General features: G+C 31.2%; 4 protein-coding genes across 5 annotated transcripts; 1 reads left to right on the plus strand and 3 right to left on the minus strand.

Annotated features, from left to right (window-relative positions):
* The first annotated feature begins 272 nt into the window (after positions 1–272).
* LOC123224462 lies at positions 273–9,070 on the plus strand. Its single transcript, XM_044648164.1, has 3 exons — positions 273–579; positions 6,600–6,768; positions 8,680–9,070. The coding sequence occupies exons 1-3, from the start codon at positions 273–275 to the stop codon at positions 9,068–9,070; spliced, it is 867 nt and encodes a 288-aa protein (XP_044504099.1).
* Positions 9,071–11,443: 2,373 nt separating this feature from the next.
* On the minus strand, positions 11,444–15,086 carry LOC123224533 (pentatricopeptide repeat-containing protein At1g53600, mitochondrial-like). The gene is given in 3 exon segments (XM_044648286.1): positions 11,444–12,899; positions 12,902–14,159; positions 15,069–15,086. Coding segments are annotated over 3 exon segments (2,238 nt in total). The 3' UTR covers positions 11,444–11,937.
* Positions 15,087–16,162: 1,076 nt separating this feature from the next.
* LOC123224635 lies at positions 16,163–16,606 on the minus strand. Its single transcript, XM_044648350.1, has one exon. It carries the CDS (start codon positions 16,604–16,606, stop codon positions 16,163–16,165), a length of 444 nt encoding a protein of 147 aa, XP_044504285.1.
* A 4,041-nt stretch (positions 16,607–20,647) lies between these two features.
* Positions 20,648–22,659, minus strand: LOC123214014. 2 transcript variants are annotated; one of them, XM_044633699.1, is made up of 3 exons: positions 21,886–22,418; positions 21,619–21,761; positions 20,648–21,250 (listed from the first exon to the last, which is right to left on the minus strand). In XM_044633699.1, exons 2-3 carry the CDS (start codon positions 21,626–21,628, stop codon positions 20,811–20,813), a joined length of 450 nt encoding a protein of 149 aa, XP_044489634.1. In that variant the 5' UTR covers positions 21,629–21,761; positions 21,886–22,418; the 3' UTR covers positions 20,648–20,810. The 2 variants fall into 2 exon arrangements, 1 of the variants encoding a protein (XP_044489634.1); XR_006501801.1 differs by lacking the exon at positions 20,648–21,250 and adding an exon at positions 22,540–22,659 and having other exon boundaries at positions 21,432–21,761; positions 21,886–22,326.
* Between the last annotated feature and the right edge of the window lie 1,271 nt (positions 22,660–23,930).

The following is a 23,930-nucleotide window of genomic DNA, read 5'->3' on the forward strand; positions in this document are numbered from 1 at the left end:
AAAAGTGCATTGAAGAAATGAACATGAAGATTATGAAGTCAACCCACTAACCTTTCGTCATACTTCATGCGTCTTTCCTCAAGTCCAAGGGATAACTGGAATGTAAATAAGATGTAAACTTTCCAGAAATTCATCAAGAAATTTAAATATAGTTGATCAATCGTTGTCGTATGTGTGTATATATACGACACACACATAAGATTAAGAGAACATATAAGTTCGTAAAAGGAGTTGTTCTTATTTACTTTCGACAGCTTCAAGAAATAGTTAAGATGAAAACCTATGCTATTGCTCTTATGGTTATAGCTTGTTGCGTTGCTGTCATTGCAGCCCTTATAATTCTGCGTCGTCTGTGCAACAGTGGCCGCAAAAAGAAGGAAACTACTCAAAATCCTGTTAGTACAGCGCCTCGTGAGACAACTCCGGCGGCGCCTCCTGTGACAGTTCCTCCGCCTCAACGAACTCATGTTGATGTGGAAAAGGGAGAGAGAAAACCCAAAAGCAGTGGCACAAAGAATGGTGGAATGGTTATTATGGGAGGACAAACTTTTAGTAGGGTTGATTTGGGTTGCGGTGGAGGTTGTTGAGGAACTTGATTGTCAGCTATCTGTTATGTTTCATGTAATAATCATATATTGTATTGATCTGAAGAAATAAAGGTTCAAAATGTGTAGTCCTGACGTGCCTCTCAGTAAAATTTTTATGTTTGAAAGTTCGTCTGCAAATTTAAGTATGTTACTGTATCACCTATTTCTCTCTCTCTCTATATATATGCATAGAATCATGTAATCAAATTATGTGTTATATCATTATTAAAAATCTAATTTTACATTTTAAATATTACACCGTATCATATGATATAATTTTTAAAAAATAAAAATAATTAAAAAAATATAATTGATACGTCATTATTTTAAAAAATATTACGAATACCTATAAAATTTTAAAATTTCTCATATCTAACCCTACGACATCATCATTATCTCTAAAACGTGTATTGATTTGTATTAGTAATATGTATCGTATCATATAATATGTTTATTATATCATATTAATTACGATATATCTCATGATATATATCATTTTTTATGTATATCACATCGTATCGTATGATATATGTGTATATATATATATTATAAGATATTGATAACTATGCATAGTATAAATATTTATCATATTTTTGAAATATAAAACATAATTTTAAATATTTTAATTAAACAATTGACACTTTATTATTTCAATAAAAACATAATTACAAATGGTTGGTTTTTAATAGTTTTTCTGATTCAATAAATTTACTTAATTTGATCAAATTTTAAATAAGTTAATATTTACATATAAACCAACTCAAATTATAAATTAATTTACAATTTAACCGGTTGAATTAATATCACAAAAAAAAAATTTCATCCAATTTTTTTATATCGATAATTGAAAATTTTTGCCATTATCTATTGGATCTATTAAACCCAAGTTTCAATTTAAAAGAAAAAAGAGTGCGGACATTATACTTATTAAATTGTTGATGTTGCTTAGGCCAAATGACTATTTCTCGCTTCTGCTTTGATTAACAAAGATTTCTCTTCATCTAAATTTGAAAAAGTCTATTTTCTGATCTGTCTATTGAATTAATCAATAAATTTTGTTAAAATTTTTAGATATAACAAACTACCTTTTTATCTATTTAAGAGATTGAAATTTGTTTTTCAGATTAAACTTATATTATTTTTAATTGAAAAAAACTAAATTAATACTGGACTTCAAAAAATGTTAAATATGAAAAATGGGATACTTTTTCTAGTAAAAACATGATGATATAAATAATTTGTGTATTAACGTGAATATTTTATATGATGATGTAAACATTTATAACCAGTAAAATTATATACGTAATTTTTGTATATGAATAATAACCTGTTATTAAGTAATTAAATATTGGTTTATCTTTAATTTTTAACTATCCAATTATATGAGAATACATAGTTATTTGTATATAAAAGTTATGCATAATACTACTCCATTTGTAACTCACAAAAATCTCAACCAACTTTACTCCACAAAGAAACACAAAACACATCTAGAATAAACAAAACCTACTCAAAACAAGCAAAATTCAACCATAATTAATTTGTTGTTTTGTTTTTTATAGTAGAAATTTTTTGAGTTAGAAAGCTTGGAACTTGCCGTTTGTTTTAATAGTAGCTAAATTTTGTGATTGATTATGTGAATTTGGCAATTTGCATGTGAATGTGTTTTAATTCCACTCAAGTTTTTTTATTATTTTAAGTAGGTTTTGTGGTTTTTGTAAAATTAAATTTAAAGAAAAAAAAAGTCAATTTGGAATTTTGATGGGTTACAACTGTCCACATCAAGTCTTAAAATAACCTATATTTAGTCGACAACGAAGAATTATCTTAATTATCATTTTAAAAATAAAATAAATATCATCTCTTAATTTTTTTGTAAGGTTGATGAAAGGACAAAAATTGTCATATGTATTTACTAAAGCTAAAAAATAGTTTTCTTCTAAAAGCTTTATAAAATTTGTTATCCACTCTTAGCAATTATAAGAACTAAAAATTATATAAAGTCACCAACAAGATTAGATTCTTATTCATATTTACGGACGATTGTTTCTTTGCTATCGTCACCCTTGTGTTGCCACCGACTAACCTTTCCTTCTTGAAATTTACATCAACAACCACACTTTCTCCTATCATTGCAATCTCATAGCCTTCTCCTCCTTAGTCAATTTCTTGTCTAGCACCAACATTGTCTCCCTCTTTGATCTTCTTCCTATAACTCACATCCAACTTGCAATTCACATCCAACTTGCAATTCACATCTCTCTCTTTGATCTCATTCCCATCTTAACAACTTTTCCCTCTTTGATCTTCATCGATTCTCTTCCAATGGACAACTCACATCTTAGATTTGGAAACTACCACTTCTAGATCCGTCAACTCTCTCTAGGTGTTTTTACTAGCCAAGAAAAGAGAAATGAGAAGAAAATGAAAAAAATATAAAATGACTAGGGTGAAAATTAATTTATTTGTACTATTTAAGGTGTTAGTAATAATAACCTTATTATATATTGTACAAGTGACAAAAAAAAATATTTTTTACTATTAAAACTTAAATCTAATTTTGATAGCACAAATCACATATATCATCTTTGTTGTTTTATTAAATTTACCTAATCACCTTTAATTTTAAGTGATCCATGTTATGGCATATTAGTTTGAGTTAATCAATTAATTTGCAACACATTCTTGAGTGTAGAAAGAGGTAGACAATTCATCGAAATTCTTGCAGTGTTGACGGAGGTAGGCCATTGACAGTGACGCATGCTTTCCACTATCTTTCATACTTTCTTGTTGAATTCTTTCCATGCCTATCACGGCCGTCTTTTTTTTTTTTTTTTTAAATGAAGTAAAGCAATAAACTTGATATCAAAATGGAGGTCATGAACATGATGATCATAATGTTCTATATGCAAAAGAAAAATTTTGTGGCCGATCATTGTCTAGAATTGCAAAACCAAACAATATTAAAATTAGGATTATGACAAATATTTGATTTATGAGGATAATTTTGTCTTTTAAAAAATTATTTTGGGATATCATTATTTTCTTAGACAATAAAGCACACCTAATAGTTATAACCAGAGATTTAGTGGTGATACATATCAATAGACTTTAATGGTTATAAGATCAGTCATTGGATTCAGGGTTTATCTTGTTTGATGTGATTGATTTGGTCTTAATATAACGGTTCAGTTCGAATAAAGTTCCTCGTCATAAAAAAAATTTTGTTTGATATTTTTTTATTTATTGTTTGGTTATATGAGTTTGGTAATTTGAGTATGGATGAATGAAAATAAAGGAGGAAAAGAGTTAAATTGAGATTTATATGGGGGTGTAGTTGTTCATATCAGCCTTAAAATAATCTACATCAAGTCATTAACTAAAAATTATCTAACTCATCATTTTTTTAATTAAAACAAAAATTTATGTTATTAATTTTTAATGATGTTAAAGATTACACTTGTTTTTGCATACCCAAATACAAATTTGTTCCCTTCCATATGAAAAATATAAAGTTTAGTTTCTTTAAATTAAAAAGAGGGGTGATAATTTGGTAAAAGTGTTGTCATATTTAAATTTTTTATAAAATTGATGAAATGATAAAAATATTGAATATTTTTACTAAAAATGAATGATAATTTTCTCTTAAAAAATTAATTTATAAAATTTTTTATCAAGCCTTAGTTAATAATTATAAAACCTAAAAATTTTTTTTTAGTCATTGATGAGTCTAAAATCGTATTCTTGTTTACTAGCAATTGTTTCTCTACTATCACCAACGACCAGTCTTTCCTACAAAAAATTTACATTAATTGCACCTTATTCTATCATTGCCACCTCACTTCTTTCTCCTCCTAGGTCACTTTCTTCTCCAACACCAACACTAACACTTCTCTCTCTTTGATCTTCTTCCCACAACTCAAATCCAATCTGCAACTTACATCTCCCCTCTTCGATTTCCTTCACATCTGAGCAACTTCTCCCTCTTCGATCTCCACCGATGCACCTCCAACTGACAAGTGACATCTTGAATCTAGAAGCTAATGCTTCCACGTCTGTCAACTTCCCTTAGATGTTTTTAACGGTCAAGAAACAAGAAAGGAGAAGTAAATAAAAAAAGTAAGATGAGAGTGAAAATATAATTTATTTATTTTGCTTGCTTGGGTGTTAATAATATTAAGTCTATTATATATTATATAAAAAGAGAAAATATCCTCTAATTATAAAATTAATATCTAACTTTGATGGATGAATGAAAAAAATAAAATTTTCAAACTTAATGATGAAAAACTATTGCTTCTAATTAATTTAAAGCACGTATCAAATACATCATCTTTGTTATTGAATTTAATTTAACTTTAATTTAAAGTGATTCATGTTATTATGGCGCATTAGTTTGGGTGAATGAATATGCAATGCAATTCTTAATTTTGAAGTTTATATATGAAAAGAAATTTTTATACCAGTACCATACTGGTAGGGATGTAGGATGAAATTTCAAAACATGAGGTGTCTTAAATTAAGTAATCATTTCACGAAACATTATGTGGAAGATTTTTAGTTGACTTTGAAATTGTCTTTGGTTAACGAGGAATTCTATTTACGTCGGATAACCGATCATTCTGAATAGATCAAATTTTAAATTTAATAACTAATTTTATAATCATTAAACTAGATTAGTCAAGAGTTTGATTTTAAAATATCATTATATGAGATTTAAATTAAATTTATGTCTTCTTATATATGAAACTTTCTTTTTTATCATTTAAGTTATCCCTTAAAGGCTTGATTTTAAATTTTGCTCATCAGCCATTTTAATTGAATCAACAAAAACTCTAGTCAAACCTCCAATGGTTTTCAAGATGAGTAATATTATATGTATAATTTTATACATAAATAATGATATGTATAAATAATGATGTATTATTATATGATTAAATAGTTAAAAATTAAAAAAAAAATAATATCTAATCATATAGTAATACATAATTATTTATATATAAAATTATATCTATTATTTATACATATAATTTTATTGTCTCAAGATTCCGCCAGTAATCAAAGCTTGTGCAAAAGTCCCTCCGTCCATTAAATTATATACAGCTACCTTCCGGTACACGCAATCTTCTTCCATGTTGCAAGCTTTCAGAATATTTGTTATTGTATGACTACACAATAATTTACATTTAAAGATAAAAGATAATATATTACAAACTGACAGATATATAATAATATGATTGAATGATTTAAAATGTAAGATTTATTAAAGAAAACAAAAAAGATGATATGTCACATTATCTTCTTTAGATAATTTAATTTATCTTAATTTAACACTAGTATAAAGTTCTTTGATCATAAGACAATACATCCATTTAGATGAGTTTGTATATAAAGATGATATATATTATTTGAAAGCTCTGGCTCAATTTGTTGGTTAATTGGCCCAAACATGACATCTTAAATTTTTAAAATGTCATGATAATTCAGGAACAAGAGCCTCTAGCCAAAATTCTCAAGTTTTGTTAAAATCTTTTGAACTTAATTTGTAGGAACTCCAAGAGAGAAAAGCAAAATTGATATATTAAGATTCAATTGGAATAACTCCAGTCAAACCTCCCCCGGTTCTCAAATTTCCCAAGCTTGTGCAAAAACTTCCTCTGTTACAATATTTGCACGTAATCTTCTTCCATAAATGCAAGCCTTCAAAGTCTTTGTTTTGCACCGAAAGAAATACGTAGGCATATGCTATTGCATTGATTGCCTATTTCGGTTAAAGAAATTCTAATTCGATTTTGTCTCGGCAAACTAGACAACAAAAGAGACATGTTAAACTTCCAACAACTGGGGATAATAGAACTAACACTGCACCTGACCATACATACCCTCAAGTTGAAAGGTTCCAATATCAGGGCAGTGGTGGCGAAAAAGATGGCAGAATTGCATTTCAAGCTGGAGTGGCATTATTAATAGTAACCACTACAAACACTGCAGAATGTTTAAGCATTGCCTGAGGTGGATTTAGTGACAGTGGCGGAGGAGGAGGTAGTTGTGCTAGTGGTGGTGTTGGTGGTGGTGGAAGCAGTTCTTGGGGCTGGTTGTTGAAGCTTGCGGTGGTGGTTGCAGTAGCAGTGGCTGTGGTGGTGGTTGCAGTAGCAGTGGCTGTGGTGGTGGTTTTGGGGATGTTATAGGTTATACAGGAACTCTTTTGTTACATAAATAGAAAACTGCGGCGAGGACTTTGAGGTAGCAATGACTGGGGAAAAAAAATTGAAGGAAAACTTTGTTACATACAAGATAAAATGTGTGTTATACTCTTTTTTTTCTTCATTAGGTTTTATCTTATTAGGTTTTTCTAGTAAAATTTTTAATAAGATAATTTAAGTATATCTAATTCTATTTTTCAGGAACTTAAATAATTATATATATTTTTTATTTTAGTTTTTATCTCATTAAATTTTTATTTAATAAAATTAATATAATTATTTATAAGTAGTAATTTAATATTTGTAGACTGAAAAGTCATTTTTCATTGGTTATGGGATGGTGGAAAATGTGTACCAAACACCCTACCCCCCTCTCCAAATAGTTATGGTTAAGAGTATTTTACTTCACAATAAAAAAGTTCCACGTCCTTCTATCTTTCTTTCGGGTTATTTTTAAATAATTTATAACAATAATAATAATAATATTCTTTCTATTGCATATTGTCCCACATCACTCCACAATCATTTCTTATTGTCATTTATTTTATTCATATGACAAAGTCTTCTTTATTTATAAATATGTAATAAATTAAAATAATAGTATTTAAATATCCTTAAGAGATAATTAGCTAAAAGTCAATGTTCACATCAAGGAATTCGATGCAGTATTAAATATATTATATAATATACTAATGCTTATCTCTTTATCTGATGAAGAAATTCAAAGGTCAAAAAACGCATAACCCTTCAAATCCGGTATTCAGAAAAATAAGAAAGGAGTTAATAATTTAGTATTTTGGAAGTTTCCCTTTTTCTTCCCATGAATAATCAAAATTTAAAACCAGATTTATTGGTTAATCTGTTTTAGCTTGAAAAAAGAAAGGCACTTGAATTATATATAAAATAATTGCCTTAATTGTAAAATTCTGCCTAAAAGCTTGGGTTTTAACCAAGGTTTTTAAAATTGGACTAATCCATAAACTATTTGAAGGTTTGATTTTAATCGAATCAATCAGATCGTTTTGATTTACTGGTCTAACTGAATTTTCACTTTTATAAAAGGTGTAAACAAATTTGATCTGGTTATTTATTCTTTACACTGAACATTTATAAAACTTGTGAAAGAGAATGATAAAACTTGTTTTCATGACAAGTGGAACATTTATCTTGGAATAATGATACTACTTCAAATTATACTATGTATCATATATGATTGCTATAATCATGCGGAATTATACAGAATTATATAAGTTTTAGTCGTAGCAGAATTAATGCTTGACTCAAGCATGTAGAAACAGTATTATGATTATCAATGTTAGGGAAGCTTTCCCACCCCACCCATGAAGAAAACGTCCGCATTTATTAACCTAGGACGGCAAACGTGTATAGATGATTTTAATTTTAATGGATGAGTTAAGTCAATGAACGGACAGTAAACCAACCATGCATTAAAACTATTTCAAATGCTGAGTCATGATTTGATAGATTCGGTTTTACAATCTTTGGATTTAACTTTTTAAGATAAAGATAAAATATAATTTAGTTAAGGATTTTCTTATGCGCCTAAAACATGATTAATATATTTTCTAGGACAAAGGGGTTTTTTTTTTGTTTTTTTTCGCTGAATATTCTCAAGAAATTCACATGAAATCATGAAGTCAACCCATTCAACTTTCGTCAACCTTCATGCCTCTTTCCTCAAGTCCAAGGGATAATTGGAATGTAAATAGGATGTAAATTTCCCATAAATTCATCAGGAAATTTAAATGTAGTTGTTCAAACTTTGTCACCACGAAAACTCAGCTGCTTTTATATATATATGTATATATATAAGATTGAAAGAACATATATGTTCATAACAAGTCTTGTTCTTATTTACTTTTCGATAGCTTCAAGATAGAAGCCTACGTTATCGCTCTTATAGTTATTGCTTGTTGTGTAGCTGTAATTGCAGCCCTAATAATGCTGTGTTGTCTGTGCAACGGTGGCCGCAAAAAGAAGGAAACAAATCAATACTCCCATGGTAAGGCGCCGAGTGTGACAACTCCGGCACCTCGTGTGACAGCTCCTCCACCTCAGCGAACTCATGTTGATGTCGAAAAAGGAGAGAAAAAAACCAAAAGCAGTGGCACACTAAATGGTGGAATGGTTATTTTGGGAGGAGGTGCTGGTTTGGCTACTGCAGCTGCTATTGCAAGTGTTAGTAGTGGCGGTGGCGGTGGCGGTGGGGGTTGTGGTGGTGGAGGTTGTGGCGGTGGAGGCTGTGGTGGTGGTTGTTAGCGGTTGAGAAACTTGTTTGTCAACTTCATATTTTCACAATTAATAAGAGTGTAATGCTTCATATAATAAGCATATAAATTGTTCTGAATTAATGATGGTTCAAAATGTGTAGTCCTGATATGCCTCTCAATGAATTTTTATGTTTGAATAATATAAAACTTACGAACACTTTGTTAAAATAACTGCCTATATCTTTACTTTGATTCTTCTGTGATTAGATGAAGTCGAACAAATATCAAAGAACAAAAAGAGTTAAATTCCTAATATCAATCTCATTTACGTGGGATATCCAAAAATGAGTTGATATAAATCTTGGACATCCATATGTCTCAATGTGAAATTGTAGTGGATTTGTAGGCCAATTTGCAAGCGAACTCTACCCGCATTGCACGAAAAAAAATATAGTGATTTTAAGAGAATCATATTAAAAAATTAGTTGTTGAAATTAGAAAATCCAAGACAATGTAAATCCTATATTAAAAACTCACACTTTTTAAATCTTATACTTTATATCTGAGATCTTAACATTAAACCTAAATAGGAATCATTTTTAAGTTTGGAATTAAAAAAAAAATCGCATTTATATCATCCATTTAATTTAACTTTAATTTTAGGCCCCGAGGAGTTACTCCCACCCAAAGTTTCCTTTTTTTCCAAACTCTCCCCTGTTATCTTTAAAAAGCTTAAATATTTATGTATCTATTAAATTTTATTGTTATTAGTAGGAGAAAAATCGTCATTTTAAAATTTTATTTAAAGAAATAATAATTTGCCCATATTTTCTATTTTAGTTTTGAAAACTAACAATTTTTCTTTAATTTAATTTTATAAAATTACTTTTTCACCCCTACCATTAGGGTTCCTAGAGTTTTCCTATTTTAGGGTTAATAACTATCTCTTTCAAAGTTCAAAACATTATACTTACATTTTTAAAAATTTATTCTCTCTTTTTGGTGACTCTTTCCTAACAATTCGCTATGACACGTCGTCAACCCCACAACCAGTATCTCCTCTCTCTTCTTGGTGGTTTTTCAATATGAAAATTATAAAAAAATTCGACCAAAGTGACTAAATTATCCATGAATCTATGTTTCAACTGATACAGATCGATCGGTCGATGTTACATGAACAACAAACTAAGATAAAAAATATGGATAAATTATTATTATTTTAAATAAAATTTTTAAATAACAATTTTATTTCTAATAATAATAATAATAATAAAATTTACTAAATAAGTAAATATTTGAGTTTTAAAAAAATAATAGGTGAAAATTTAGGAAAGGAGGAAACCTTGAGCGGGAATAAGTCCTTTGGCCGTAATTTTAAGTGATCCATGTACCATGTTTTTAAGCCGTATTAGTTTGGGTGTTAATTTTGGAGTTTATACATGAAAAGAAAATTTAATCTAGTACCGGTAGGAATAGGATGAAAATACAAAAATTGAGTCGTCTTATACCGAAAGTAATCAATTCACATAACATTGTACGGGAGCTTTTCAGTTGACTTAGAAAATTGCTCAATTGAATCAACAAAAACTGCAGTCAAACCTCCCGCGGTTTTGAAGATTCCTCCAGTAATCATGTTTATACAGAAGTCCCCGCATTAGAATATTAACACAACTACCTTCCGGGCCACGCAATCTTCTTCCATGACTGCAAATGCAAGCTTCTAGAATCTTTGTTATTATATGACTACATTTTAATTTACAATTAAATATAAAAAAGGATAATATACTACCAACGTACACATGTGATAGACTTTCATTAAAGATAACATTTAATAGGCCAAAATACTTATTCCCACCCAAGGTTTAGTCTATCCTCGAAGTTTCATTTATGAGAATTTAAATTTTAGATTAAAAATATAATTTTTTAAATTTTTAGGTGAAGTAAAATTATTCGTTTTTTAAATTTAAAAGATAAAATAAAATGATAGTTTTACCCTTATAATTAATTAAAAAATTTAATAAAAATTAGATATTGAGAGGGTATTTGGGTTTTTAAAACCCTAGAGGTGAAACTTTGGGGATTAACTTAACCTTGGGTGGGAATAAGTCTCTGGGCCTATTTAATAAAACATAAAAGATAAAATATGTCAAACAAGAGAGTCATGCATATTGGTTTCTAAGAAATAGGTGTTCTATAAGAAGTTTGTATATGGAGAGATATAATTGGACATTGTTATACAGACTTATGCTTCAATCCTACATGTCACCTCATCCACTCCACTTTAGTTTATTTAATTTATCTTAATTTATTTCTAATGTAAAGTTTTCTAATCATATTTTTAAAATTATGTCAAAGCTTTAGCTCAATTTATAGGTTGATTCTCAAATTTACTTAGCAAATACTTCCGGAACAACAAATTAAATAAGCTAAACTCCAGTCAAAATTCCTTCCAGTATAGTTGTTACAAAGTCACCTTCAAAGCCCCACAATCTTATTCTATTAAGGAGATGGGGAGGCATGGTACATAGAGGATATGCAATAATGCTTCTGACCGGGGCAAACATCCCTGCATTTTGAAATATAGCTGACCTGTATATACTCAGCTGGCAGCTTAAATTTAACGTAGTCCTTTCAAAATAAGATAACTTATAGATAAACCACAAGCCATCTGTATAAACTGACATATCCTCTTGAACACAATCTTTTAGCCATCAAAATGCATTGAGAAGGCAAAAACTCAGAAGATCATCTACTTCACCTCGACAAACTCCTTCTCTCGTATGATTAAGATAGATGGCTTCCACAGATGTTCACCAGGAAAAAGAAATGTAACCTGGACTCTTCTTTATCCCTTTTGATTTCTTATGACACATTGGTCAAAGGTCACCAAGATAGATGGCAAAAAACTAAAAAAATTTATGACACATTGTTCAAAGGAAACCAGTCATAACTAGGACAATCCAAGTCTCTCATTTCCTTTGAAATTATCTGTAGTGTATCTTTAATCTCTTCCAAGTTCATGTGGCATTTTTCTCCAGCAAGAAACAAATGAACTCTGTCTTTCACAATAGTCCAGCTACAACCTGGACTCTTCTTTATTCCTTTTGATTTCTTAGCCATTCTTACTAGGTCCCCATCCTTCTTTTTTCCCATGATAGAATATAAGCTGGACAAAACCACATAAGGGGTTGCATTATCAGGCTGCAACTCAATAAGTTGTTGTGCTGCTAGCTTTGCAAGATCAAGATGTAAATGGGTTCTGCTAGCACCAAGAAGAGTCCCCCAGACCCCAGCATGTGGCTTAAAAGGCATTGAATGGATAAAATCAATAGCATCATCTAGTGATCCAGCTCGACCAAGGACATCTACCATGCATGCATAGTGGTCAGGCCCTGGTTCAATATTATATAAAGATTTCATGGATTTAAAGTAGTTTAATCCTTCATCTACTAATCCTACATGTGCACAAGCAGAGAGAACACCAAGAAAGGTGACCTGATTTGGCTGTACCCCTTCATTTTCCATCTTCCTAAACAAAATAAGAGGTTCATCCCCGAGGCCATTCTGTGCAAAGCCAGTAATCATTGTGTTAAAAGACACAATATTTGGTGCCTTAATATTTGAAAATATCCTGTAGGCATCAGTCAAACTCCCACACTTTGAATACATTGAAACTAAGGAATTTTGAATAGACAAATCAAATTCCATATCCAGTTTTACCACATGAGCATGAATCTGTGACCCTTGATTTAATGTTGCCAAACCAGCTGAAGCACTGAGGACAGTGCTGAAAGTCATCTGGTTTGGCCTTATTCCTTTTTGAAGCATCTTAATGAACCAGCATATAGCTTCCTCATACTCCCTGTTATTTAGAAACATGAAATGACGGCAGTCCAAGCTATATCATCTTTCTGTGGCATCATTCTGAACAACTCAATGGAACTCTCAATACTCCTTTTGTTTGAAAATCCAGCAATCATAGTTGTCCAAGAAACCATATCCTTTCCTAGCATCATTTCAAAATTTCTATAAGCTTTTTCAATTTCATCATTGTGAACATAACCTCCAATTAAAGCATTCCAAGAAACCACATTTTTCTTATTCATTAAGCGGAACATTTTATTAGCTTCATGAACCATGCCAAATCTACAATACATTGTGATAATAGAATTTCCTAGAAAGATATCAAAATCAAATCCCAAGCGTGAAAATAATCCATGCATCTGCAGTCCCTCCAACTGTCGACCAAAACTACCACAAGCCTCAAACATTATAGTTAACGTAGTTGAATTGAATGCCACAACTCCTCTTCTCATACACAAAAACAACCCGAACCCATCTTCAAGACATTTAATTTTCATATATCCGTCAATCATTGACGTCCAAGTAACCACTTTTTTCTCCAGCATTTTATCAAAAACTTCTCTTGCCTCAACAACCCTTCCCTTCTTACAATACCTATCAACAATTAAGCTCCAAGAAACTACATCTTTCATCACCATACCCTCAAAAACCTTAACGGCCTCTTCAAATCTGCCCATCTTTAAATAACCACTAATTAAAGCATTTGAACCAACCGGGTCACGAAACTTAACAGGCAAATTAACATACAACATCTCCGCCTTATCAAACTGCTCACTCCGAACAAAACCCGAGATCATCGCCGCGTAAGACACCTCATTACGCGGCGGCATCGTCTCAAACAATTCATATGCTTTATCAACATCACAATTATTCTTAATGTAAGCCGTGATCATAGCACTATACGAAGCGGTGTTTTTCCGAGGAATTTCATCGAACAGTTTCTAGGCTTTTTCAATGAGGCCATTCTGCGCATACGCAGTGAGCATTGCTGTCCAGGAAACGGTACTTTTGCAAGGCATGCTATTGAATATTGACTCAGCTTCTTTGATGTTTCCGTTTCTTCCATTTAAGGTTATCTGGGTGTTGCAGCGAATAATAAAGCTGATCGTCTGGGGGGATTTTGGAGTCGAGAAATTTGGGTAGTGAAGGGAAGAGTTATGGCGAGAGAGACGTTTACACAGCAGTGTAGCTAGCTGCTGGTCTTTTAAGCATAATAATAATTGAGGAGTTTTTGAATCAGGGATTGCACTTAAAGGCGCGGTCGATTTATTCGACTTAAGGATGGATATTCAAAATACACATATAATTGTTTATATTTAAATTGGGAGCAAAAAAATGGGCCGACAATATAGGCCCAATTAATAAGCTGAAGACCTTTTCAAAGTGAACCACCCAAATTAAACAGTATCAAATTTAGTCATCCATTGTATAACTTTTAAATTAAACAAATAAAGAGTTTGATTTTGATATATTATTAAAATTTTTTATTTTATTATTTAAATTATTTTTAAACTGATTAAATATAAAGATATAGGGATAAATATACATATTGAGGTGGCATCAATAAAAAATTAAAAACAAAAAAAAAAAGAGAAAAGAAAGAAAGCCATCGGTGACCATCAAACACAGCCGGCTGGCTAACTTTAATAACAGTTCACATTGATCTTCTTCTCAAGTAGTATTATAAAAACAGTTGAGTGATTTGGATTGCGTTGCTTCAACGAATCAAGAATTGGAATTGTGGGATGAGTTCTCATCGATCAGTAGGTGAAATATATATATTATATAATAATGAAGATTCGGTGTTTACTGAAGAACTTAAGCTTCACATGGGTATGCCTAGGGTTCATATACCAATCACCATCCATTGACAGATTTTTGAGATCCAATTCCACTCAACTTTTTGTGGTGCCAACATGTGCTCCCCTTACTGTCGGTTGGATGCATCAATATTATTGAGAGCCACACGTCTGCATTACTCTATATTAACATAATTTATTTTCATCTATAACATTAAAATAAAGACTCTAAGAATTAGTAAAATTGATAGAATATTAAAATTTTTAAGATAAAGGTTTGGATTCAAACCTTTATCGTATTTTTGAAACTTTAACTTATCTGATGTAGTGATTATGTATCTGAAATGACATCCCCGATCAAAACAAAAAAACATTATAATATACTAGAACTTCGGTTACCATCGCTGAATATTTTCTATTATATTTATGTTCTAATGCGGGGTATTATATAAACATGGACAAGATTTGCCAACTTGGAAAGCTTTTCTTTCTCGACAAGTGTGGATTTTATATTACTCCTCTTTCTTGATGGTGGATTCATCTAATCTAATGCATAATAATGATGTGCATAATTGTTAATTATTGAAATTATGATCCACCACAAGAAGCTGCCGTTGAAATAAGCTGTTCTCGATCTTCCCTCAACTCATAGTGTTACATTTTCTATACAATATCCCTCTTTTCTTTTGCTTTGGAATTGTCAGAAAAAAATCAGTTTCCATCTTGAAAAATGGCTTCCATGGTAGCTGAAACTCGGTTGATCACCAATGGAGATGATGGCTCAAATGGAGTCGAGATCTCAAAATTCAATAGTGACCTTTTGATATCACTACTGGAAGAGTCACATGGTGAAGAGTATAATGATGAACAAGTGAATAGAGCGATTGAGTCTCTGGAAGCTGAGATTAATGCAAATATGTTAGAAGCAGGCCATGATTTAGCTATGGAGCCTGAATTTCTTGGCGACGAAGATGTTCAGAATTGCTTGGCTTCCATGGAGTTTGAGTGGGCAGAAATGGAGATGGTGCCATCCTCACCTAGTGATGACATGAATTGGGGCATGGATCAGTGTGAAAATGAGCTGGATTTTATGTTTGAATAGGGATTTTCCTCAGAGGAAAATGGTTTCAGCTCATTGTGTAATGAGACTTATGAAACAGTAGCATATATATATATATAATTAGTAATTATCTATTTGCAAATCAGATAATTCTTTATATCATTAATAAAGCCCTCTTGCATCAATTACGTATAAATGATTAATTGATTTCAAGTGCAATAGATTTAAAAAACTATTATTATTTTCAGTTAGGAAATTAGTATCAGAAGGTGCTGCAAGATAATGAAGAATAATTTGATAGAACAGATCCAGAGATCAATAATTAAAAATTCATATTAATAATAAGTGAAATTAAGTAATTTTTCTTCATTAAAATTACTAAGTGTATATTTGATTAGAAATTAATTCTACATTATTGTTAATCATAAGTTTCCTGCCATAAAGAGCAGAAACTATGTTCCTCCAAGGGAACAATATTATAAAGCTGAGGATAATCACTGACATCCCCATTTTCAACCAAGAAATTCAACTCATTTTCAGATTGATCTATGCACCAATTCATGCCATCACTCGGTGAAGATGGCAACAGCTCCATTTCTGCCCACTCGAACTCCATTGAAGCCAAGCAATTCTGAACATCAGGCTCCATAGCCAAATCATGGCTTGCTTCTAACATGTTTGCATTAATCTCAGCCTCTAGAGATTGAATTACTCTATTCACTTGTTCATCATTGTACTCTTCCCCATTTGACTCTTCTAGTAAAGACAGCAGAAGGGCATCGTTAAATTTTGAAACTTCGACTCCATTGGAGTCATCTTCACCATTGACAATTGCCCAAGTTTCAGATACCAAAGAAGCCATCTTGCAAGATTGATTTTATTTTACTTTTCTTATGAGAAGTGAGGAAAAGAAAGTGGGAAAAGCTTGAAAATGTAACACAATGACTTGAGAGGAGAAGTGCGGCTCATTTTATAGGCAATAATTTGAGGTGGTACATGACCAAGAAGGCAGCCTAATTTCAATAATGTGCTCATGTGCAACTAGTATTAAATTAAATAATGAATTAAAATATAAAAAAAAAATGACATTATGCCGAGCAAATAAGTTCCAGATAAAACCAAATCATATAGTATAAAAGTACCTAATCAATTGCTGAAATTTTCAAACTTGCATGAGATAACATGCACTTTGAAAGAAGGAAAATATAATATAGAAAATCTCCACAGACGTACCTGGTGGCTTCCAATTGCATAATATTAGGGTTTGGTCTCAACCGTCCAACAAACACTAAAAAGATCAATCATTAAAAGGTTTTTTAAATAAAAAATCTTATTTGAATTAGATTTAGTTAAATAAACTTTAAATATAGTGATTAAATTTATAATTATTATATTAAATAAATTAAAAATTTAATTATAAAATATCATAAAAAAATTTAAACAAATATTTTTTTTTATACGTATAACTTCTTTTTATTGTGATTCAAACTCTCCCATATGCTGGATTATCACATGTTGTCACCTCGAATGTGGAGTAGGATTTGATGAATCTGAACCCACTGCCATGTGAAGTGTCCTGCAAGCAACATTGTTGATTAAATTATTGAAGGTGACAGGCTTGTACTGATCTGGATTCGTTGAAGCACAGAAAGCAACCACTCTATGTGGTTTTAATAATGGAGAAGATAATGATTTGTGAAGTGTAATGCATATTATCACAAAGTTAACGGGCCGTACCGACAGGCTGATTTTAATACGAAGCATGATCGCCCACGGATTTGCCACCTATTCGGTCAAACATGTTGCGCTTTCATTGAAATTAAAAAAGAAAAACCTGATTTGAACAGTCGATTTGATATTAACAGTTGACTGGTCGGTATCAGTATTATACTTAACATTTATAAAAAGTTTTGTACTCTACAGAGTATTTGGAGTGTGATACGTTTTAATATTAAAAAGAAATATTATAAAAAAACTATTTGATAAAATTTAATAAAAATATATAATTATTATGTTTTGCAGAATATAATAAAAAATATCATTATTTTATTTAATTTAAATATTTTTTAATATAATTATTTTAAAATATATTAAATTAAACAACTTTTAGAAACACTTGGTTAAATGGATTAAAAAATTATTTTGATAATTTATCTTTTATTATTTATAAATCAAACAAAATAATAATAATGTAGGAGAGAACATAATGGTAATTTAATTATCATACTGATTTTAAGTATTAAAATATTATCAATATAATTTTGATTTTATTACAACTATATCATTATTTATTAATTTTTTAAGAAAATAATAATCTCATTTTTAATTAATATAATAAATAACATAAAAATATTTTAGAATAATTATACTCAAGGGTATTTAAGTAAAATAATATACTAGTATTATTTTATTATTTCTAATTAAACATAATAATTATTTATACCTACTCATTTTTATTAAATTTTATCAAATATAGTAATAAATTATATTCAATAATCTTCGAGATAATATATTTTAAAGATAATATTTTAATTTTGATAATAAAATATTTTTCAAACCAAACGCCTCTTAAATATATCTCGTATTACTGAAGGTAAGTAACCTCAATCTTTTTTTTTCTTGTTTTGGGAAGCAGTAATGCAATGCACAGAGTACAGTAAGCTAGATAGGAGCATAAATAGTTAAACCAGTCTCCATCACTTGAATCTTCCTAAGAAGACGACCAGGCGACCTGTATTAGATAGCTAAAAGATTGAATAATTGAAGAGAAGTGTTTGTACTTCCAAGTGCATTTCTATTTTATAAATATTTAAGCTTTCAAGAGGCTAACTGTTTATTGAGGGCAGGCATCGATCGATCAGACAGATGTGGGTTAATAATAATAAATGGTGGATGGCAAGGTCTAACATCCACCCAACACCTTGCCGGAGCCACCTCCTGTCCTTCAATGCATGCACAGCTTGAGTTGTCAAGATCATAATTTACAACTAGAATTTTCTTCGGAATTTAGCATTTAAAAACTTCATGATTACTTACTAGTAACTAATGCTTTTGGATGTGGATTTGGCTGTGTTGTCCACTGTAATTTGTTTCTTCTATCGACATTATTGACTTCCGATTATTGTATTCTCAAATTGCATATCGTATTTTATTGAAAATTATTCCACAAAAATGCCTTAGCTTCTTTCGCTCCTGAAACTCCGCCATGCATTGATTGGATGATTTCATGAATAATGGAGTTGATGTAGGAAAGCATAAAATTATATATGCCCCACATCCAATGCTTTGTGTTTTGATTGAGTGTTTCACAATCACAATGCCTCTTCTGTAAACTTTGATAATCTCGCAGTGTTCTAGGCCAAACCTTGGGTGGGAAAATGTTACTTACTCGTTAGTTAATTTCAACTGGGTGTCTATTCATTAATCATCCTCTAATGATAGACTTTGTTTTGGGTCTGTTTTAGTCCAAAATTGCTTAATTAATTAACTTGATTTGATGCTCTGTGCATGATTCTAACAAGTAAGAAGACAAACAGACAACCTGTTCAATAATTAGTTATCCTTTAAAACACAACTGCCTCCCTGTGCTTCAACTTCAAGTGCTAAATATTTCTGTTCATCTAGATGATCCTGAGAGGGTTTTATTGTTTAATATTAGTCATTCAACATCTAAATTATATATATATACATACACACACAAGCCAATTAAGAAGATCCCATTAAGAAAATAAGCATGAATTGTCTTCTTAACTCCAACCAACACAATTGGCTCCACCATGTTCACTGAATTCATGGGCTGTTGTCTCTCCAGAGCCCCACTTTGCTCTTATCAAAACACATTCTAATTGCAACCCCACTTCAAAGATTTCTTTATCCTCCATTATTATCATTTTTTTATCCGTTTACATCTTTTCTTAATTTATATGGATTTGGTGGATCTACTGTCTGCTGTTAGTTTCTTCTACCGACAATAATACCATTGACATATCTTCATTGGCTAAGCTATTTAAGGAGCAAGTGACTTGAGTGAGTCATTGTGCAATCTTCCTTCTTCAGAATTTACATATTCTTCAGAAATGGCTTCCCTAGCTCCTGAAAATCACAACGGAGTGGATGTCTCGAAACTCAACAGTGTGTTTCTTACGTCCTTAATGGAAGAATCCCAGAGTGAAGAGTACAATGATGAACAACTAGAGAGCTTCATTCGATCCCTTGAGGCGGAAATAAACCCAACAAGAATGGAAGATCAAGATGCTGAAATGGATTCAAGACTGCTTATGAGCAACGATGTACAACTCTTGGATGAGTTTTCATGGGATGCTATGGAGCTTGAGGACCCTTCTTCCTTATTGCTGAGCGAAGATGATTTGAGCTGGTACATGGATTTTCAAGGAGATGATCAGATGGATTGCTTCGTTGAATTCGGTGGATTTACTGATATTTCTCAGCTTTATAATGGAGTCCCCGACCTTGGACAAAAATGGCTGCCATAACTCTTTGTGGACTGAAACACAAATTAACGTGATATGCTGATAAATTGTACTTTTTTTTTAACTTCACTGGAGTCGGATGTCCCTTACAAGGCCAAATCATCCACACTTTAAATTTTAAATTCAATGATAGACTCCATAAATATTTAATTAGATAATTTAAAAGTTTTATTTTGAAATATTACAAAAAAAATTTGAATCTAAACTCTCAAAACATTTTCTTTTAGCGCTCAAATTACTCTTTTAAATGTTAAATTATATTTTTTGTCCCGGGATTAGTTATTGTTCTGTGAAAATTAAGTTGCATATGTAAAACTGTTATTGACTTCTAATTTCAGCAAATCTTAGTGGGAAATAGTCTTTTGGCCAAAATAATAATATTCTTGACACATTTATCAATATGGAAAATCTAATTAATGTTCTTCAAATAAGTTTCTGACTTTGTGTCACACTAAAATTCACAACAACAAAATGAATCAACAATACAACCAAGCTTTATCTCATTTAGTTTTTTTCAAAGATCCCCACTTCATAACACTATGTCTCTTCATGCTTGAGACCAAAATTCTACCATTTTTAAACATCGCCATCATAATCATCAACTTCCTCATCTCCATAATCAGAACACAAATGATCCAATATCTCCGTGGCAGAAAACCCAGAAGAATTCAAACCGGGTGGACTATCTGCAACCCACCACGTGATCGACTTATAATTCGACACCAAATCACGTGAGTTAAGCTTCTTGGTTCCCTTGGTCTTGTCTTTGGATTTACAAGCCGGGTGCAGATGGCATTCAACACACCGTGGCTTGCCACACTTTCCTGTAAACTTGGAGTGATTGGTGGGCTTTGATGGCACTTTGGAAAATAACCCAGCAGTCGGGGGCGAGTCGAACTGGTTAACGAACCGGGTATTGGGTGTCGGGTTCCGTGGAGATGGTATGACCCGGTAGGTCCTGACCATAACATGTTGGCGACCTTCTCTCTTCATTTTGCACAAAAATGTGTTGTGGGCTGAAATTGAAATGAAGAATGATGAGGAATTGCGTTTCTGGGTGTGTTTTACTTTTATATATATTAGAGTTGATTAGGAAGAGAAGGCTTGCGAAGCAAGGAGTTGATTTATTTAATGTGCTTGTTGAACAAGACAATAAATAATTAAATAATAATGAGAGAAGCAACCACAGCACTTTCTTAACTAAACGATGATGTTATGCAATCTAAATTTATAATTATACATTAATTACCAGACAATATTACGTTCCCAAAGATGAAACTCAATTACACAATTATGAATTGCCTGTAACTTGCTGCATAACTTCTTCTGTTTCTTCAGATTTCTTTCAACACCACTTAAACAGAAGAGTGTGACCTTCTCTGACCTGTTTGCATGCTTAAGCAAATATTTCAGGAATTGAGCATCTTCGACACACCATCTGAAACATGAGATGCTAACAGTCCGGAGGCAAGACTTCAAACATTGAGGAATATTGGTAAATAACAAAACCTGAGTCCTGTTGAAAACCTGCACAACAATCACAAATTATTCATGTAAGAGAATCCAAAAATATCATAAAATTAATCTGGGAAATCGAACTTCAAGCCATTAACAGAGCAGTATCTAGAATTTCTGCACTTTAAAATACTACCATTGAATCTCAAGAGATTCTAAATTAGGTGATTTCTGCAGAAAGCACATCACACCGCCGTTGGTATAATTGGAAATCTGTGAGAACACCTTCAAATGAGCCAAGTTATGAACAAGACTCAGGATTTTCCTCGAGCAAGAGACACTTGGCACAAGAAGGAAAAACATTCTGATAGTATTATAAGTTGGTGGTCCATAGAATGTTTATAAATTCCACCAAGTGTTTCTATTGCCTGTCAAGCCAATTCATTATTCTGATGTCCATCACTTCCCTTACTAAAATGTGCATCCTTTAAAGAAGATAGGTTACATAGTAAAAGTTCAACAGGAAAAAAGTTTCAGCATTTGAGATTGAGAGAGATCAGATTTTCTGCATAAAATCTGAAAAGAAGAAGAGAGGTAATGTTGACTGCAGAGACAGGACAACTCATCTTCAATGTCCCTTTTACATCAAAGATCAAAATATCTATCACAAAATAACTCATTTCATTGCAAAAAGGAACAAAATACGTCAATTTCAAATGAGTCACCAAGCACAAGCTCTGAATCAAATTGCTCCCACCCACATTAATTATCAAATGCCTAACGCAAACAATAACAACTTTCATAATAAAAATAAGAACCAAATGCTTTTTACTAAATTTCAAATACTGACCTTTTTCTCCTCTTTAACCCTTATTTTGAAGTTGAGGATTCTTTACCAGAGTTTTAACTGTTTCTCGCTTCTTCAGCAAGTGTGAATGTTCTGATGATTAAAACTACGTAGTTGAATCATTTGCTTAACACTGATGAGCTTTTGAAGGCCTTTATTCATATTTTTAAAATTAATATATATAAAAATTACATAAAAGAAAAGAAATACATGTTTCATGACCAATAATTTAATGAATTATACGATATTTAAGAGAGACAATTAATATAATTAATAAATAAGCTTGGGTAAAATTCATTTGTCGTGTATTTTGCTTTTTGTTTCTTATGATCCAGACTCAGCTGTCCACTAACCATTTTATAAGTTTTCCCTTCAAGCCATGCAGCTTGGAAACCAGTGACGTCCCATTAATATAATATATTAATGGTGAATTTTTAATTGTTTTCATTCTCTTTTTATTTTAATTGCAATTTCTGAATTGAGATGTAGCATCAAGGTTGGATTTGAATTGGCTCAAATTTTAGCTCACTTGAGTTTGAATTTAATTTGATTTGTATATAATAGAGCTCAAGTTCGAGCTTGAGCTCATTGAAGCTAAGCTCGAACTAGACTCAAATTCGGTTCAGTTCATTTCGAACTCAAATTTATAATTATTTCGTTATTAAAACGATGTCGTTTTAATATATATTGATCAAAACGATAATGTTTTGTATCAAAATTTTTAATTGATAAATTTGACGAGTAGCTCGAGCTCGAGTTCAAGCAAACTTGTATAGGGTTGACTTGTTTTAGACTCGTTCGAATCGAGTTTAAGCGAGCTTATATAGAACTGACTTGTTTCGGGCTTATTCAAACTGAACTCGAAGTCGAACGGATTTTGTTTGTATCCAACCCTATCTCTAGTTTTCCCCCAAAAAAAAAAAAAAAAGAGATAAGAAATTGTATTGTATATATAGTCATGGGGATATGGGTAAGTGCATGATTGATCCAAGGCCAGAAGACTTATTCCCTATGAACTACTTGAGGCCAGAATCTGAATCAACCTGTGAATGCGACTGGGATGGCAAATGAAGAGGTCTACAAGATCTTGATATATAATAGGTTTTGTCAAAACATTTTGTCTCCTCGTCTTGATGTCGCCAAAGGGAGAGAGATTCCATCAAGAGAGAGACCGTTAACTGCAGAGAAAGAGAGATGACAATCAAATTCTGATTGCTAGAGAAGGATGGATTAAAAATGAAACCGTAAAAGAAAAAATATAATTTTTTAAAATTTAATCATACTAAAATTATTAACATTTTAAACTAATAAAAAAATAAAATAAAATATTATTATTTTTAATATATTACTAGTTAAATTATTATTTTACTCTGAAACTATTAAGTTTAACTATT

The sequence above is a fragment of the Mangifera indica genome, chromosome 1 (assembly GCF_011075055.1).
Source record: "Mangifera indica cultivar Alphonso chromosome 1, CATAS_Mindica_2.1, whole genome shotgun sequence".
In the NCBI taxonomy this organism is placed as follows: domain Eukaryota; kingdom Viridiplantae; phylum Streptophyta; class Magnoliopsida; order Sapindales; family Anacardiaceae; genus Mangifera; species Mangifera indica.